At 40.7% G+C, this 18,344-nt stretch overlaps 1 protein-coding gene across 2 annotated transcripts in view; it reads right to left on the bottom strand.

Annotated features, from left to right (window-relative positions):
• Positions 1-2,244: 2,244 nt before the first annotated feature.
• derl2 (derlin 2) overlaps positions 2,245-18,344 on the bottom strand; it is an 18,184-nt gene continuing 2,084 nt past the window's right edge. Inside the window, exons 2-8 of one of the 2 annotated variants that reach the window (XM_033045905.1) lie at positions 17,710-17,775; positions 17,042-17,115; positions 16,720-16,813; positions 14,172-14,367; positions 9,120-9,195; positions 7,951-8,041; positions 2,245-5,487 (exon numbers count right to left, since the gene is read on the bottom strand). In XM_033045905.1, the coding sequence (XP_032901796.1) occupies positions 5,473-5,487; positions 7,951-8,041; positions 9,120-9,195; positions 14,172-14,367; positions 16,720-16,813; positions 17,042-17,115; positions 17,710-17,775 (612 nt within the window). In that variant the 3' untranslated portion in view covers positions 2,245-5,472. The remainder of the gene's footprint in view (positions 5,488-7,950; positions 8,042-9,119; positions 9,196-14,171; positions 14,368-16,719; positions 16,814-17,041; positions 17,116-17,709; positions 17,776-18,344) is intronic. The other variant, XM_033045904.1, reaches the window with a different exon arrangement.

Here is an 18,344-nt window from a genome sequence, read left to right as displayed (position 1 = left end):
TTTGTATGGGTCCCAGGCGCATGAAGCGTATTCCAGTAAGTTGTATATGCTGTGGTTTTCATTTCCTTTGGGCAGAACCAGAGGTTTCGTCTAAGGAATCCTAGTGTCCGGTTAGCTTTAGTGACCATTTTGTCCACGTGTTCCCCCACGAAAGCTTGCTATCAAGATGAACAAGGTATGGTTGTGAACTTGTCCACAGAGGACGTAGTCTCGAGTAGGTGGTTTCTTCTTGTTTGAAATTACCATAATTGAGCATTTGGTTGGGTTGGATTTCATGTGTTTTGCCATAATTCCAAAGACTGCCAACATAATTCCAAAAAGGCTGCAAACATCATCAAGGACCCACACCATCCTGGCCACGCACTCATCTCTCCGCTACCATCGGGTAGAAGGTACAGGAGCCTGAAATCTGGTACATCCATGTTCAGGAACAGCTATTTCCCCACAGCCATCAGGCTATTAAACTCACTAACAGACTCTGAACTGTAACAGCCCATTGCACTTTATCTGTTTATTAATATGGATATGTGTGGTCTATGCTATATAGACACACTGAACTGTTCTGTATTTATGCTTATAGAATACAATATACAATATTCTGTTGTGCTGCAGCAAGCAAGAATTTCATTGTCCTATCTGGGCCACATGACAATAAACTCTCTTGACTTGACTTGAACAGACAGGAAGATTTTCAAAGGCAAGTTGACATATCTCTCTCTCTCTCTCTGAACAGGGCCTTGAATACATGTAACTATTGCCAATGCTTCACAGTGGAATCAGGCCATATTCCCCATCTTTATAGAGTGGCCAGAGTGAAATATACTCAGAAGAATGAGCACTGCCCTAGCACTGAATTGAAAAGTGATATTTACTTTATCAGCCCTATACCTACATGATAGAAACAGTAGACGATGACTTGCTAATAAATAGCAACTTTCACAATATTAGTCAGTGTGCAAACAGGTCCTTTTGCCCAACTTGCCCACACAGACCAACATGTCCAATCTACACTCGTCCCACCTGTCTGTGTTTGGCCCATATCTCTCAGGCAAGTGGGGGATAGCATCTTCCACAATCTTAGGAGTCCTCAAAAGTCTTATAGCTAATACCCTATTTTGAATTAGTGTTATTGTCATCATGCAACAAATTTTGGAAGTGTGAGGCCCGATATACCAGGTTTATTCTAAATGTTACGGCACCTTAAGATCCAGGCTTTCTGGCATGCCTGAACTATGCTAGGAGTCTCTATATCCCTTGAACCACAGTGAAGTATCATCAAGAATATCTGGTCATTACGTTTTTCTCTCTTATATTTCCTGGGAGAAAATACAAAAACTTGAAAACACAGATGTCCAGATTTAAAAGGAGTTTCTTCCCCACTGCAAACCAGGCCTCAGTTTTACTTTATAATTCAATTACAGTATCTCCAATAGTGTCAGTCTAGAATTTCTGTTTGAACTTCTAGAGCGGGACATGAAACTTTGACATATTGACTCAAAAGATGGGGTGTTAACATTGGGCCAGATCCGAAATTGCTTTATAGAAACAACTTCTCAGTCCTGCTCATAGTGATGTTTGTAATTTGACTGTATCAATCTTCTCCTTCGGGGAACTTTCTACATATTGACAGAGGTCTGTTTTCCAAATAAAAACAGAAAATGCTGGAAATACACCATAGGTTTTGCAGCATCTGTGGAGAGAGAAATAGAGTTACTGTTTCAGGTCAATGGAATTTCAGAGTTGGGAAATTTTGTTACAAAGATATACTAACCAGTCTGAAGAAGGGTCTCGACCCAAAACGTCACCTATTCCTTCGCTCCATAGATGCTGCCTCACCCGCTGAGTTTCTCCAGCATTTTTGTCTACCTAGCTAACATTAACATGCCATTGTCATCCTCTTGCAGTTAATACCATTCCCCATCATCCACTTTCCCATGGTGTCTATCTATCATTGACATTCCTTTAACTTTCCCCTCCTCTTTGAAACCTAAAACAATCTGTTTTGTAAAGTTCCCAATTCTAATTTGCTGAACTTTTCCAGTATTTTCAGTTGTTATTCAAGGTTTACAGTATCTGGAGATTTTTGCTATTTCTCCCTCAGAAAGATTTCTGTGAACTTACTGATTTGTTTCATTTCTCTCCCCCCCACCCTCCCAGAGATGCTGTCTTCAATCTCTACATCTCAGGGAGATAATCTGCAAGCCAGGCAAGGCTGAGAAAGGATATTTACAGAAGAATTGAAGAGAAAGATGAACAAAAATGATTTAATTTCTATCACAAGGTTTTCCATAAATTGATGAGTATCAGAATAAAAATATGAAACTGTTGTTAAACATCACAAAAAGGTTGAATGCGAAACGTTACAGAGTGTAGGTTTCTATAAATAATCAGTCAACATGCTGCAAATGGAAGCAGAATTACACCTGATGGCTTCACAATACAATTGTTGTGGGAAATCACATTTTATGATTAAAAATATCTGAATACTTTTGCCAGATATAGATTTTGTAAAATGGTAAATTGGTTAAAAGGATTCAATCTTTTATACTGATCTATGGGTCAGGCCCATTGGTGCCGGGCAACAGGTCTGAAGAATGGTTCCAGATCCACAGTGATACCCACACCTTGCCAATTACCTCCAAAGGTACCCAAGCACATGATGATGAGGTTTGGTGGCACGGGCTGCCAGGACGAGTCTCAGGGACACAGACAGTACCCTCCTTCAGCTTCATGAGGTAGCCAGGAACAAAACAAAGAGGTACAAAGGCATTGGTTATGGGGCACTGTGCAATATCATGGAGGCCATTAATCATGCAGCTGATTGGTACTGACCAGCTAAGCCTGGTCTAGTTCCATCAGATGCATCAAACCATGGCTCAGACAGGGCTGGGTGCCGAAATCAGACAGCAAAGCAGTGGCAGGGGGTCTAACCTGTGCCCCTCTGCTCAATGAATGGTGAAACTGAAACCCAAGAGCCATGAAGGGTTTTACAATTATAAAGTTTGTGTGGTGGGGAGAGAGAAACTCTGGATAAGACTATCTGATTAGATGTTAACTCACTGGTTACATCAAATTAGGATTACAATCCAAATCTATCAGGCACAACTGAGGTCCACGAGTGACTGGCAACCTGTACTCCTGCCAGCTGGGATTGCTGAGCTCTCCCCGAGTCAGACTGAATGCTGCCTCAGGTTTACCAAGCTCACCTGATAATGAATTAATTGACTTTTCATTGGGAATTTAGGAAATTAACCAGTACCCATGACAATAAATACTGGTAACACGAAAGTAACACATGGTTCAGCCTCCTCAGTGGCTGTGGGGGCTGCATTGCATAACTTCAGAACTGAATTTACTCATCTAGTCAGAGAGTAGAGGGTTAGACACATAAAAGATCTTGCATTATATAAAGTGTCCTTCCACAGCCTCAGAACCTGCCAGCAGCCAAGAAGCAGGTAGAAAATGTGGCAGTCAGTCTGTGCACAGGCTTACACAAGCTCTTGATGTTTCCAAAGCTACAAATATTGACTAGATACTGGGAACATTTTCACTCATCTTTCAAATAGTGACATAGGACTTATGTCCAGCTAAGAGAGCAAACAGGATGAGCAACCTTGATAGCCTGTAGACCCTAGTTACTGCATCACAGGCAGCCCATGCTGTGATTTCAAATTTCTGAAGCAGAACCTCAAACTCGGACATGAGTGCGACCTCTAAGCTCAGTGAAATATTGGTGGAAAGATTTTTTCCCCAACCTCCATCTCTCTTTCCCAGCATGATTTCACCTGTGCTCTACTACCAGAGGTTGATCTATCTGCTGTCCAGCAGCAAACTAACACTCAGAATACATAGTCTCCGCTCTACCAGTCTCTCTGTGCTATTTCAAGATTCCAGTCATATAACAGTTCCTCTGCCATCACCATCCTGCAGCTTATGCCATTTCCTTTTCTGTTTGCCAGGATCTGGGAAACTCCCACCTCTTAAACAAGGAGGTTGGGAACCTCAAATATGGGACTCGTCAGCTGTGACGGAAATTGTGAACGCAGAGCTATGACCTGAATGGGGGTTAACTGAAGCAGCGTATTTGTAAAGGTTGTTGAGATGTACCTTTACATCTGTATGTTGCAAAATAATGTAGAATAAATTAATGGAAGATGTTTAAAAATACATATTGCCTTCCAATTTACACACTTCACACTAACCAGCACAGTTCATATACAGTGTGAATCCATCCACCTTATCTGACATATAACAAGGAAATATATTCTATCTTGATCCAACCATGGGTAAGTTAACAAAAATAGGGCACTGAAAGCATTTTATGCGGAAACTAGAACACAAGAATGTCTCACAAACAGCAGGGTGATAAATGATCAGAAAATCCACTTAGTGAAGCCCACTAGGGAATAACCTACTTCCAGGAAAAGCCTCTGCACGTCTTTGAAATATTACCTTGCCATCTTACATATTGACTTGAAAGAACAAACAGTTTAATGTCTCAATTGAGAAATGGCAGTTTCCACTGCATGATTCTCTCTTAATATTGCTTTGAAGATCATCCGATCTCTGGTGTGGGGTTTGAACCCACATCAATCTCTCTCAGACAGAAGATCTGCCAACTGAGCGAAAACTGACAAAATAACTACACATGATAAACTCAGACCACCACTGGGTAATCATCTAAAATAGCTCTAAGTATACTTAGTTACGTTAAAAGTCATCTGATGCCAGTAATGGATTAGTCTGTTTAACATTGCTAATAATCTAATTTCATCTGAATCATAAATGCAGGATTATGCTGCAGGTAGTTCAGTTTGACAAAATACACCAATTGAAAGATTGCTGATGTGGATTGTACTTGTTCTATGGAAAAACAATGTAGTACTGTGTTAATACAGACCAAATGCTCCATCAGTTGGCTTTTTATTCAGTAATTTAATGTCAAGAATCAGTGAGTTTGATGGTTGAATTCCGATTTCATTGCCAAAGAATACTTACAGTAGCCAGGTCTGACACCAGTCAGAGGCTGTTGATAAAAAAATTATATAAAAATTATGGCCACACATTTGACTGTAACCTCAGATATTTGATCTTCTGCAGAACAATTCATGAGAATCTCAGATGTCCAGTTCCATGGCGCAGACCTCATTGAAAGTATCAGCTATTCCAGTATAATAGGCATAGGCACTGATGGCCAATTGTAATACACCTTTGAAAAAGGCAGGTATCCATCACACAGGAGGTGCTGATAGATGGTCATTGGCAATCTGCAAAGTTGTATATTTGGAAATGAACCACGGTGATGGCAAGCAGTCAGAGGCAAAAGAGAACAGGTATGTCCTCCGAGGTTGTAAAGAGAGTGTGCGGCTGGCAGTTCATGGCTTGCCTCCAAGTCAGTGTCCCTCGCCCCAGTTGAAGCCCCCAGGCCGGTCCTCAGGCAGTGGGTTGTAGTTGGGATCCTCTTCAGGAATATCAAAAATAGCTTTCCTGCCAATGAGAAACAAAAGCATGTTGCTGGGGTAACTGATAGTTTTTTTTGCATGATTGCCAGCATACAATTCCATGAATCAGCAGCAGCAGTAGGCTTCTCAGCCACTTGAGCCTGTTCCACCATCTAGTCACTGATCTCACTGCAACCTCACTTCCACATTCTCATTAACCTGTGGCAGGCTTTCATCCCCTCACGTATTAAGCACCCTGCTTCCTCATGCTGCCCATGTGATGTTTGGGATGGAATAGCAAAGAGAGCTAGAGGAGGACTACAAGAACAACCAAGACTGAGAGCACGCTGCAATTACATACAATTTAATTGCTATCCTGGCTTAAGGTGGACACGAGGAACTGAAGTTGCTGGTTTACTTTACAAAGTGCTAGAGTAACTCAGCAGGTCAGACAACAGCTCAAGAGAACATGGAAAGGTACAGTTTCGGGCAACTCAAAATTCACCTATCCATGTTCTGCAGAGATACTGTCTGACCCGCTGAGTTACTCCAACATTTTGCGGGGTTTCTTTTGGTTTAAGTTAAGGTCACCTTAATTTTAACTGAAGATAGTAAAAATATCAGAAGGGAAGATTAGAGATTGGTTTGAAATGGGGAAGGATGAAGTGGATTTTTTTTCGGCAAACATATGAAGTATTTTCATAAGCCATCAAACTCTATGCAGAGATCTATACTGTCAGAGAAGTTGATTGTGGATTCATCAGGAACAAAGAAACCTCCATTAAATCATAAAATAAAAATAAAATAAAATCCACAGATTCAGAAAATACTCAGTAGGCAGCAGTAACTATCGAAAGAGAAATAGAGTTTGGGAAGAATGCTATCAGAGGGGAGCAACAGGTGGGGACTGAAGAACAGAGTTTGAAATTCCTTCATCAGAACTGGAAAAGATAGAAAAGTTACGGTAAGTTTTAAATTGGATATGTGGGAAAGGGTAGACAGAATAGAGGGCTAGGTTTGCCATGCGGAGAGGTTATATAAATCATCCCCCAATAGGTTAATCTGGGCAATTAGAGTGAGCAAACAAACAAAGGAGCATTTAAAAAAAAAGTAAAATGCAGGGCTGTAGGTCCAGCCCACAGATCAGGCGATGCCAATGGAGAGAAAAAAAAGTCAATATCACAGATGCATGACTTACAGCAAAAAGGACCGGTGTTGCTACTGGCAAGTTACTTGAAGTTGCAGAATTCAACACTGAGTCCCCAAGGCAGTAAAATGCCCAGACAAAATTGAGGTGTTGTTACTCAAACCCTGCTCTAATAGTGCAGGAGGCTGCTCTGTTATTCTCCTGGACAGAGCTAGGATTGAGTTCCTCTAGTTTCCACCTCCCAATCCACCAGACTCTGCATCTATCGGAGGTACACAAAATTGCTGGAGAAACTCAGCGGGTGCAGCAGCATCTATGGAGCGAAGGAAATAGGCGACGTTTCGGGCCGAAACCCTTCTTCAGACCTTTTCCACCACTGCAATAAGATTCCATAGCCAGGCGCATTTCCCCTCCTAACCACTATTTTTGCACTTTGAAGGGATCTTTCCTCTTCTCACTTCACTTATCTGTTCTTCCGTTCCCACCTATTTCACCCCTCTGATAGCATTCTTACCATACAAGATGTAATACCTACTGTTTCATCTTTCCCTTCCAACCATCCAGGGGCCCAAACAGTCTTTCCAAGCAAAGCAGCAATTAAATTGCACTTTTCCACTCTAGTGTGCAACACTGTGATCTCTACACTGGAGAAATCAGTTTGTGGAGCACCTGTGGTCAGATTGTAGGGTTTTCTATTTCAATGCACTATCCTATTCCCACTCAGACCTATCTGTTCCAACACAAGATGGGGGAACAACACTTCACTGTCAGCTGGGCAGGTGGTTGCCTTCAGAATTCAATTTTCTGAATTCTACAACTTCAGATAACTGTCTTTCTTTCTCTGTATTATGATGGGCCTGGCCATCATTCATGAGATTGGCTCAACTTTTCTCTCATTAACACAGCACGATCTGCTGGACATGTCTCATTTTCTAACTTTTTATAATCCCTTGTTTTGTTTTCTCACTCTCTATTTGTGCATTAAATGGGTAACCCTGCATAACTTATCCCCACTGCAACCCTGGCCTCACCTTCAGATATATTCCCTTTGTCCTATCCATGATCTCAGCAACTTAAAATTAACTTGTTTTCTCTCTTTTCCAGTTCAAACAAAATGTCTCAGACTGGTTTACTCTGGTTCTCTTTTCATAGATAATGCCTAACTTGGATTGGGTCGAGAAAAAGAGGAAAGCAATATTGTTTCCTGCATTTTGTTTGTATATCATCACATGTCAAGAGGAAAGGCTGATTCAATTAAGTGATTGACTTTTTCTACCAAATACCACTGCTCGGGTACGAGTATATAACAGACACACTCAGTAACTGCTCTGATGCCTATATTGAAACTTTAGTCAAACTTACAAAATGCTTGGAGTCCTGAGCAGCCGTCCTCCTCCAGATTGATTTGGAAATACATCTTCCAAAAAATAATATATGTGGCCCACAGCAATTCCTAAAGTGAACAATAAACAGGCAAACTCAGTGCAGACGGCAGCAGACCTCAAGTTTCCAAAATAAATATCATCTCCTTAGTATGATCATCAATTTGCTATCTGCTCTCAGACCCCTCATTCAGCCGATTACCGTACCAGCTCATTGAAATCAAAATTTAGTCCTTTGTGGTCATGGTGATCAAGATACCTCTTTACTCTCTCCTTGTAATCCCAGTTTTTGCCTATTCAACTTTTATCCAATAATCTATGCGTTCTGAAAGTTACTAATAAATTTGTTTTTATATTCCACATAGTTAGTGCATTTCAAATTATGAAACCGTAATATAAACAAGCGTCTTACCTTCCATGTGGACATATTTCATTAATTAAATCCATCTCATTTGGTAAATGACAATGGAAAGTTGTTTTTGACTTACATCATCAAAACCTTCCTTTGTCATTTTTCCACAGTAACCTGGAAGCTTTAATTGCGAGTGTGTTATGCCAGGTCAGATTACTGGAAGCAATAAAGTCAGAGAGAACCGGAAAGGAGACAAGATATAGAAGTATGTGGCAAGGAGTTAGGGTTTAACTGTACTTTCTGGAAGGATGCAGGATTTAGGAGCAATGAGAGACGGGTAGCTGGGAACTCGGCACAAGACAGTATAATGCTCCAAGATCATAATTGGATATAAGAATCTTTAAAGGTTCTAGGATCAGCATGCAGCATTTACCAGGAAAGGAATCTAAATGTGAATGACAACTCTGCTTCTGGGATCAGGGGCCAAAAGACATATAATAGCAGCCGTGAAGAAGGCTGGAAGACCTTGGTCCTTTCCAGACCATCACACACTATTTCTCAACTGGATGCTATCCAGCCTGTGAGCCTCTCTTTGCACCTAACGTTTATCCTGATCACACCGTCCCACCAGGTTTCCATCATTCTAATATAAAATTATATTTTGGACAGTGACTTGTAGTTCAGAAAATATCTTTAGGTTTTCAACTAACACATTAATTTACAAGTCATTTATATTTCTATCTTACAAAAAATCCAAAATTGCTGCTACACAGAGAACTATTTAGAAAATAAATTACATTAATGCAGTGCCCTTCATGTCCTCAGGACGTCCAAAGCACTTCATAACCAATGAGTGCCTCTGAGGTAAAGTCTCTGGTGCAATGTAGGAAAATGCAGCAGTGAAACAGTAAATTAGTTAATTTACAAAACAAGAGAGAACATGCAAACTCCACACAGACAACACCCGAGGTCAGGATTGCACCCCGGGTCTCTGGCACTATGACGTAGCTGCTCCAACAGCTGCGCCACCCATACAGGGAATAAAACAACAGCTGAATGTAATTAGTCAGAGCCACAGAATAAAGTAAACAGTTGGAAGCACTTGAAAATTAAAAAAAATAGTTGGCCAATTGACCCATCAAATCTGCCCCAATTCCCAAATCGTCTTCTATGCCACTTCCCCATAGCCATCAATTCCCCAAACTTTCCTCCATAAATATCCACCATAATCTAACTCCCACAACCCCAGGGATACAGATTTCCAGAGATTTACCTCCCTTTACAAGCAGAAACATGGTGGAACTGTGAAAAAAAAAGACAAATGGGATATGTAAAGAATGCAACAGGGAGAAGGGAAATTATTTGTGGCAAATGGGTCTGGTTGGGCCAAGGCAACGACTTAAATTGGTGACCATGCCATGATTCGGTACCATGTGAAACTGAAAAGGAGGGGATCAGCCAAAATTGAAAAAATTAAATGAAACTAAATCCAATTCTAATGAGGGAAAGAAGGGAAGGGATAGATATACTTGTCTAAGGACATAACCATAAAAACAAATAAACAAGTGAGTGGTATTTTGGTGAGCCACATTCAATGGATAATGAAAATGATATTTATACTCCATAAACTATCTCTCTTACCATTTCAACAGCTCCATATCTAACTGATATTGTTATTGATTTATTATTATGTGTCCTGAGAAATAGTGAAAAATTTAGTTTTGTGTGTTAGTTCACCTTTCCAAAATTCAAACCATACCCATTTAATTGCCTTCATAAAAATTCTGTTGTAGGTCCACGTAAAAATATCCATGACTACAATCAAAACCATGCACAAAAACACAGGTAGTGCAAAGAGAAAGGAAACAGAATGCAGAACAGCGTGTTACAGATACAGAGAAAAAGTGCAAGGGCTGCAATGAGGTAGATTGGTGCGATGAAAGATTGAAGGAGGGCTGAATGAGGTGGGGGGGGGGAGAGGAAGGATATATTATTTGAATTTGAAAGGATATATTATTATTATTATTATATAGTAGCCCATTTAAGAGTGTGATAACAGCAGGACCCATTTAAGAGTGTGATAACAGCAGGGAAGAAGCTATCCTGGAGTCCGGTGGTACACGCTTTCAAACTTTCACACCTTCTACCCGACAGAAGAGGGCAGAACTGAGGCAACAGTGAAAGCACAACAGAGCTGCAATACGCAGTCCAACAATACGGCAAAGGTTACATGACAGGTTGGTAAAATTTGAATGCGCGATCGAATGCACAAATGCAGCATTAAAAAAAAAAATGTTTTAAGGCATATGTTTAAAATTTTAAATAACAACAGAAACTGCTTGAAATACTCAGATGATCAACTCTGAATTGGTGAAGGGCCTGCAGCCTAAAATATTAACTCCATTTCTCTTCCCACAGATGTGGCCTGAACTGCTGAACATTTCCAGCATTTTCTGTCTGTTGTCTGTTGAAAATCCTGGTGATTAATTCAAACAAAGACTTTGATCTACATATGCTGCAGCAGTCATTTCAAACCATAAACATTTCTAGGGTTGATATTTTCCATTCAGGCAAAACAGTATTAGCTTAACTTGACCTCGGCTTTTATGTGGTATAAATCTACTTGCTTGATCGATCAAGTGTCATGTTAATACCCCACGAGTCATCTCAGCCTCTGTATCCTAGGCATAAAAACTGACTGCGGCTTAGATAGACACAAAATGCTGGAGTAATTCAATGGGCTGGCAGCATCTGGAGAGAAGGAATGGGTAATGTTTCGGGTCGTGACCTTACAGCTTGGGGCTGATTTGAGACTACTAACAGACTCAATCCAATCTAATAATTCCCTTCTGCATCTTGTTTTATTCTCCTTTCTCTTATTTGCAATAATCTTAATTTTATGTTCTTTAGATCTGTAGGAACTTTTATTTTTACATGCAGACAATGGTAGGTACCTGGAATGTGCTGGCTGGGAAGGTGGTGGAAACAGAAGCAATCACAATGTTTAAGAGGTATTTAGATAGACCATGTGCAGGCAGATGTACATTTAAATTGGCATAATGCTGGTCTACAAGGCCTGTTCCTATGCTATATTGTTCTACCTTCAATCCGAGAACAATAGAAATCTTGAAGCCAAACAATGGGAGAAGTAACTAGAAGGTATGCAGAGAATTAGCTGACACAATCAGTTGGCACAGAAAGAATGCAGTTAGCAAGAGAGAGGCAAAGGGTGATTATTATTATGCATGTGCTGGTTCACAGAAGTGAGTAACAACTCAATCTAAAATGCTCCCTAAAGATAAAGATGAATGGGCACAGACAAATTAATAACAGATGGGGAGCCATGATCAAGTTATTATTAGTTACATTAGTTGAGAGATGAAAGCTATCCACACCATGTGAAATAGTAGAAGCAGTCTATTTGACTCCTTGAGTCTGTTCTGCCATTCAGTAAAATCATGACTGATCCCAATTTCTCCCTGCAATTTCCCGTCCTCTTCCCATAACTTTGACTCACTGGTTAAAAATCCATTAATCTCAGCTTTGAATGCATTCAAGGAATCAACATCCACAGCTTTCTGGAGTAAAGAATCCCAAAGGCTCACAATTTTGAGAAAATAAAATGTTCCTCATCTCAGACTTAAATACCTGCCCACTTATCCCAGTCTTGGAAGAAACATACTGACAGCATTTACCCTATCTAGCCCATGAGGAATTAAGATTTTCCCAATTTTTTTGAACTCCATTGAGTAGAGCTGAACTTGTTCAAGCTGTCATATAAAGCAATCCTGCCATAATAAGGATCATCTAGTAAAATTCAGCAGAAAATCTGACGGTGTAGCAGGAACAATATAATAAGTAAAATTCATATGGTTAATGACAAATGTACACATTAATGAAGTCTAACCCTGCTAACCCCACAGGACTTTCATTGATATTTGATTTAATCTAATGGATAACATTAAGTTCATAAGACATAGGAGTAGAATTAACAACTTCTCCTTCGACTCTTCCCACTTCCTCCAAGTCCAAGGCGTAGCTATGGGCACCCGCATGGGCCCCAGCCATGCCTGCCTCTTTGTAGGGTACGTTGAACAATCCCTGTACCAGGCGTACACTGGCCCTATCCCTGAACTATATCTCCGTTACATTGACAACTGCATTGGTGCTACCTCCTGCACCCATGCAGATCTCATGGACTTCATCAACTTCACCATCAATTTCCATTCTGCACTCAAATTTACTTGGACCATCTCCGACACCTCCCTCCCCTTTCTTGATCTCAGTCTCCATCCGAGGAAATAGACTATCGACTGACGTCTATTACAAACCCACTGATTCCCACAACTATTTCGACTACAGTTCTTCCCACACTGCTTTCTGAAAAGACTCCATCCCCTACTTCCAATTCCTCCGTTTACACCGCAACTGCGCCCAAGATGAGGTGTTCCATACCAGGACATCTAAGATGTCCTCATTCTTTAGGGAAAGGAGGTTCCCCTCTCCAATCAAAGATGAGCTCTCACTCATGCCTCGTCTATACCCCGCAGCTCCGCCCTTGCTCCCCCTAGTCGCAACAGAGACAGATTCCCCCTAGTCCTTACCTTTCACCCCATCAGCCATCGCATACACTACATAATCCGCCAACATTTTCGCCACCGCCAATGGGATCCCAACACTACTCACATCTACCCATCTCCACTCTTTTTCGCCTTCTGCAGAGACCATTCCCTCCCTGGTTAACTCATCCCTTCCCATCCAAACCACCCCCTCCCCAGGTACCTTCCCTTGCAACCGCAGAAGATGCAACACCTGTCGCTAAACCTCCTCCCACGACTCTTTCCAGGAACTCTGACAGTCCTTTCAGGGTAGGCAAAGGTTCACTTGCATCTCCTCCAGCCTAATCTACTGCATCCGTTGTTCAAGATGTGGACTCTTATACATCGGCAAGACCGAAAGTAGACTGGGTGATCGTTTCGCTGAACACCTTCACTCAGTCCGCCTGAACCTACCTGATCTCCCGGTTATTAAACACTTTAATTCTCCTTCCCATTCCGACACAGACCATTTCTGTCCTAGATCTCATCCATTGTCAGAGTGAGGCTAAATGCAAATTGGAGGAACAGCATCTCATATTTCGCATGGGCAGCTTACAGCCCAGTGGGATGAATGTTGATTTCTCTAACTTCAGGTAGCATCGGCATTCCCCCTCTCTCTATCCCTCCCCCACCCAAGTCACACTAGCTTCTCGTTTTCACCCAACAATGGCCTGTTTCCTTTATCATCGTTACTTTTTTGCATATCTTTCATTCATTATACTTTATCTCTCTACATCATTGTCTATATCACTCGTTTCCCTTATCCCATACCAGTCTGAAGAAGGGTCTCGACCCGAAACTTCACCCATTCCTTCTCTCCAGAGATGCTGCCTTTCCCGCTTTTTGTGTCTATCTTCAGTAGAATTAGGCCATTTGGCCCACAGAGTCTGCTCCACCATTAAAACCATGGCTGGTCTATTTTTCCCTCTCAACCCCATTCTCCTGCCTTCTCTCCGTACCATTTGACACTCTTATGTTTGCAGTGTTACAAACTGTAGTCTGAACACTCATGAGTAATAACTTACAAAAAAGATGTCAGGCCAGATCATTCATTCACAAATAAAATCTTACATTCTGCATATGCCACATATTTGAATTAAGAAAAGCACCTGGTCTAAATATGACACAAGATTTCTCTCCAGTAGCCTCCCCAAATGACATACATAAATTATGAGATATAACAAGCATGGACAGGCACTAAAATTCAAAGCTCAAATACCAGTAAACATTGTTGTTCAAGTGGTTCCTTACCTAGCAAATCCACTATGATTGAATTTCCAAGTAATAATGAGAAGCCCATTAGTACCCAGGGCAGAAAAGGAGCCTGAAAATTAAGGAGCCCAAAAAAGTTCAACCTCACATAAGGATTCCTCCTGCTCCAAATATACACTAACATAATGGTGAAGGCTTGGCCCAGGAACACCAGATTGACAAACAGGCCAAAAACCTGGCACAAAATTAAGGAGAGTAACTGGTTTTAACAGCAGTATCAGAATCCAGCAAGGAAAATTGGGAGAGAAGGGTAAACAAAAGAGAAACCAATCGGCATCAGACTACAAATCATGTGCTTTATAAATTAGAATGGTGATAGAACCCATGTATTATCAAGACAGAGACACAAGAGACTACCAATGATAGAATCTGGAGTCAAAACTGTTGGGGGAATTCAGAGTCAGACATTAACTTAGGCTGTGGGCCGAGCATCAAAAATGTGTCTAGAAATAGGATTTCGTGACCCAAGTCACCAAACTACATGACATTTTCACATATTGTGTAACAATATTTATATAAATCACCCCTGAAACTCGATATGAAGAAGACTTGCACATTTTTATTAGATTAGAGAAAAACCGGAAAAATGTCGGGAATTTTTTAGTCCAATCAAAGCACGTTTAACATTGAGTTGTCTGCCAGTTGGCCAATCACGCGCTTTGTTTCAGGCTAGCACACAAAATGGCTGAGGGGGCTTCACAGATGCCTGTTTTACTGGAGATTCCGATTTGTTGTTCTGTGGAATAAATGTCGTGGAAACTTGCAGCAGGTAATTGTATTTAGTGGGAAATCTATCTGTATGGACTTTAATTAATTTAATATTATGTGAATAAATTCATTCATTCATTCATTCCTTATTCATTCATTCATTCATTCATTCACTCATTCATTCATTCATGAAATTGAGGGCCTAAACTATAACACAGTCAATTAAACATTGTCACTAATGCCAGCCTGTTGTAGAGTAATAAGTCTTTAACAACTAATCTCGGAGCTGCCTGCGAAAACTTATCGGGAAAAAGTGCTCCGATCGCGGGGCCCAGGTACTCGCAGTAAAGTGAAACCGCGGTCTCAATTAATAAGCGGCCGATTCGCGATCGCGGAGCCGCGGATCATCTCCGCGGGCGGGCAGGGCGGAGGGGGGGGAGGCTGTACATAGTGCCGTCTGTAGCAGTCGTTTTCAGACCCCGATAACGGGAGAAAAACGGAGGGATATCGATCGCTCTTTACCGCGAGTACCTAGGTCCCGCGATCGGAGCACTTTTTCCCGGTATGTTTTCGCAGGCAGCTCCGAGATTAGTTGTTAAAGACTTATTACTCTACAACAGGCTGGCATTAGTGACAATGTTTAATTGACTGTGTTATAGTTTAGGCCCTCAATTTCATGAATGAATGAATGAAATTGAATGAGTAAGTGAGTGAGTGAATGAATGAATAAGGAATGAATGAATGACTGAATGAATTTATTCACATTATATTAAATTAATTAAAGTCCATACAGATAGATTTTCATAAATTCAGACTTTAGTCTTACCTTTCAGTTAGTTGATTCATGGGGGCCTTCTTTGTGTTCCAGCACATCAGCAGGGACTTTGAAGGCTTTCTTGCACTTTAATCCACTTCGCAGCACTTCAGCCTTTTTAATGCTTTTCCCACTAAATACAATTACCTGCTGCAAGTTTCCACGACATTTATTCCACAGAACAAATCGGAATCTCCAGTAAAACAGGCATCTGTGAAGCCCCCTCAGCCATTTTGTGTGCTAGCCTGAAACAAAGCGCGTGATTGGCCAACTGGCAGACAACTCAATGTTAAACGTGCTTTGATTGGACTAAAAAATTCCCGACATTTTTCCGGTTTTTCTCTAATTTAATAATAATGTGCACGTCTTCTTCATATCGAGTTTCAGGGGTGATTTATATAAATATTTTTACACAATATGTGAACATTTCATGTGGTTTGGTGACTTGGGTCACGAAACTGCAGAATAAAGCACCTCGGCCCACAGCCTAACTGTGGAGGCAAAAGGATGATTGATGTTTCATGTTGGAACCTTCCATTAGAACTGAAAATATAGAGGGAAGATAACCTGTATGGAGAGGGAGGGATGAGGCAGGGGCTTGAAGGTGATATGCGAAACCAGATGAGGGGAGAAAATGATGGACAGTTAGAGCCGTATGGGAGTGTAGAGACAGAGGCTGGAAATATGGAACGTTAAGGAAGAGATGATGGGGAGACACACCGGGAACTTCCAACTTCAGCTCCATCATCTTATCATCACCCCCTTATCTGGTTCCACCCATCACCTGCCAGCCCTTGTCTTACAACCTTCCTCTCTTTATTATGGCCATTTTCCCACTACACACTCAGTACGAATACAAGGCCTCACTCTGAAACATCTCACATTAATGATCTTAGAGTTGTGTATTCAGTTAGTTACTTAACTGATCCTTAAAGCAATTTGTTATTTTGTAACAAATATTATATATATATATATATAGGCCATTAAACAAAGGCTGAAGGATACAGTCATCAAAAATCCATCGAAAAGGAACATAAAGACAAAATCTGCAGTGCGACCCCTGAACGATCCTTCTTCCAGCATTCGACAATACCGGTATCTTCAGTTGCAATAGTTAAGGCAATGTATATCACAATAAAAACACGGCAAGCAAAGAATGCTTTTTTGATTGATGAACCAGCTCCAAACCAAATTGCTTTTGACTGTTGAAATGGACACATGTAGAATCGCTGATTAAGGAGAACATAGACTTCTGTGCCACAAAGCAGCTTGTTTTTCAAATGTCTAATCCCAACAAATGTCTATCCCAACAACATTAAAAGGATACAAAAAGATCATATTAAACAAAAAATTAAATCCCACTGTACCAAAAAACAGGAAATTTGTAATTAATCGCCAAACCTACAAGAAAGAAAATACAAGTTAACATAAGAACAAATCATAAAACAATCGAACAAGTTTTATAAAGGGAAAATGACAAATCTGCTCCATTTCTTCAAGTATGTACATATAAGGTAGATATGGAACCATCAAATATAGTGTGATTAAATTTCATAAGTAAATATGAAACATAGTGTTCATGTGTTCATAGGGGATAAACTCTCAGTATCAGGAGTTGTCTATTTCAGTCAGAGACATGCAGGATTTTCTTTCTCAGGGATCCTGAACTCTTAGAATTCTCTATTCTTATTTTCAGACTGGATGGGTGCCCGGCAAAGATAAATATGCCTCCTCCGTAATAAGCCAGTCAGAGGCAATTATTGATAGTCATAGGTTGTGACAGGTGGTGATTTACTGTGTGGGGGTAACCATAAAAGGTTATGATGAAAGTTGGGCACTGGAGTTTTTTATAAAGAGCAGAGGAGAACACTTAATCAGGAGCAGAGTATTATTCTTGCAGTATTACTTGTGCGGCCTCTAGATTCGTGCACACAATACAAAAATTTGTGCATACATTGTTTCTTAATACATTAGAGAGAGAAACACAACACTTACTTGATAGTGCTTAAATATTAACTCGGGATTGAAGTACAACTGGAATGGTGTGATTATTTCTAATTGCTGAAAGGAATGAAAGACACAATTGTCATCAACAAAAAAATGTTGGTATTTTCTAATCAAGCATAAATCAACCTAAAGTACTCAAAACAATGGATCACTTTAGAATTGCAGCCACAGTCCCAATGCATACCCACTCAGCAAAGAATTCAGACCATAATACCCATAAGTATTTGGAACAGAATTAAGCCATTCGTCCCTTTGAGTCTGCTCCACCATTCAATCATGGCTGATCTATTTTTCCCCTTTCAACCCCATTCTCCTGCATTCTGCCAGTACCCTTTGATGCTCTTACTAATCAAGAACCTATCAATCTCTGTTTTAAAAATACCCAATGAGTTTGTGTCCACTGCTGTCTGTGGCAATGGATTCCACAGATTCACCACGATTATTCTGGCAAAATAAATTCCTCCTCATCTCTATTCCAGAGGTACATTCATTTTGCCAGAGGCCATGCCAGCCAATTCTAGAATATTCCACTACTGGAAATATCCTCTCCACATCTACTCTATCTAGGCCTTTCATTAATTGGTAGGTTTCAATGAGATACCCGTTCATCCTTCTAAACTCCA

Source organism: Amblyraja radiata, chromosome 28, assembly GCF_010909765.2.
Source record: "Amblyraja radiata isolate CabotCenter1 chromosome 28, sAmbRad1.1.pri, whole genome shotgun sequence".
NCBI classification, from domain to species: domain Eukaryota; kingdom Metazoa; phylum Chordata; class Chondrichthyes; order Rajiformes; family Rajidae; genus Amblyraja; species Amblyraja radiata.
The sequence above is the reverse complement of the archived record's forward strand: the minus strand, read 5'-3'. Positions and strand labels throughout refer to the sequence as shown.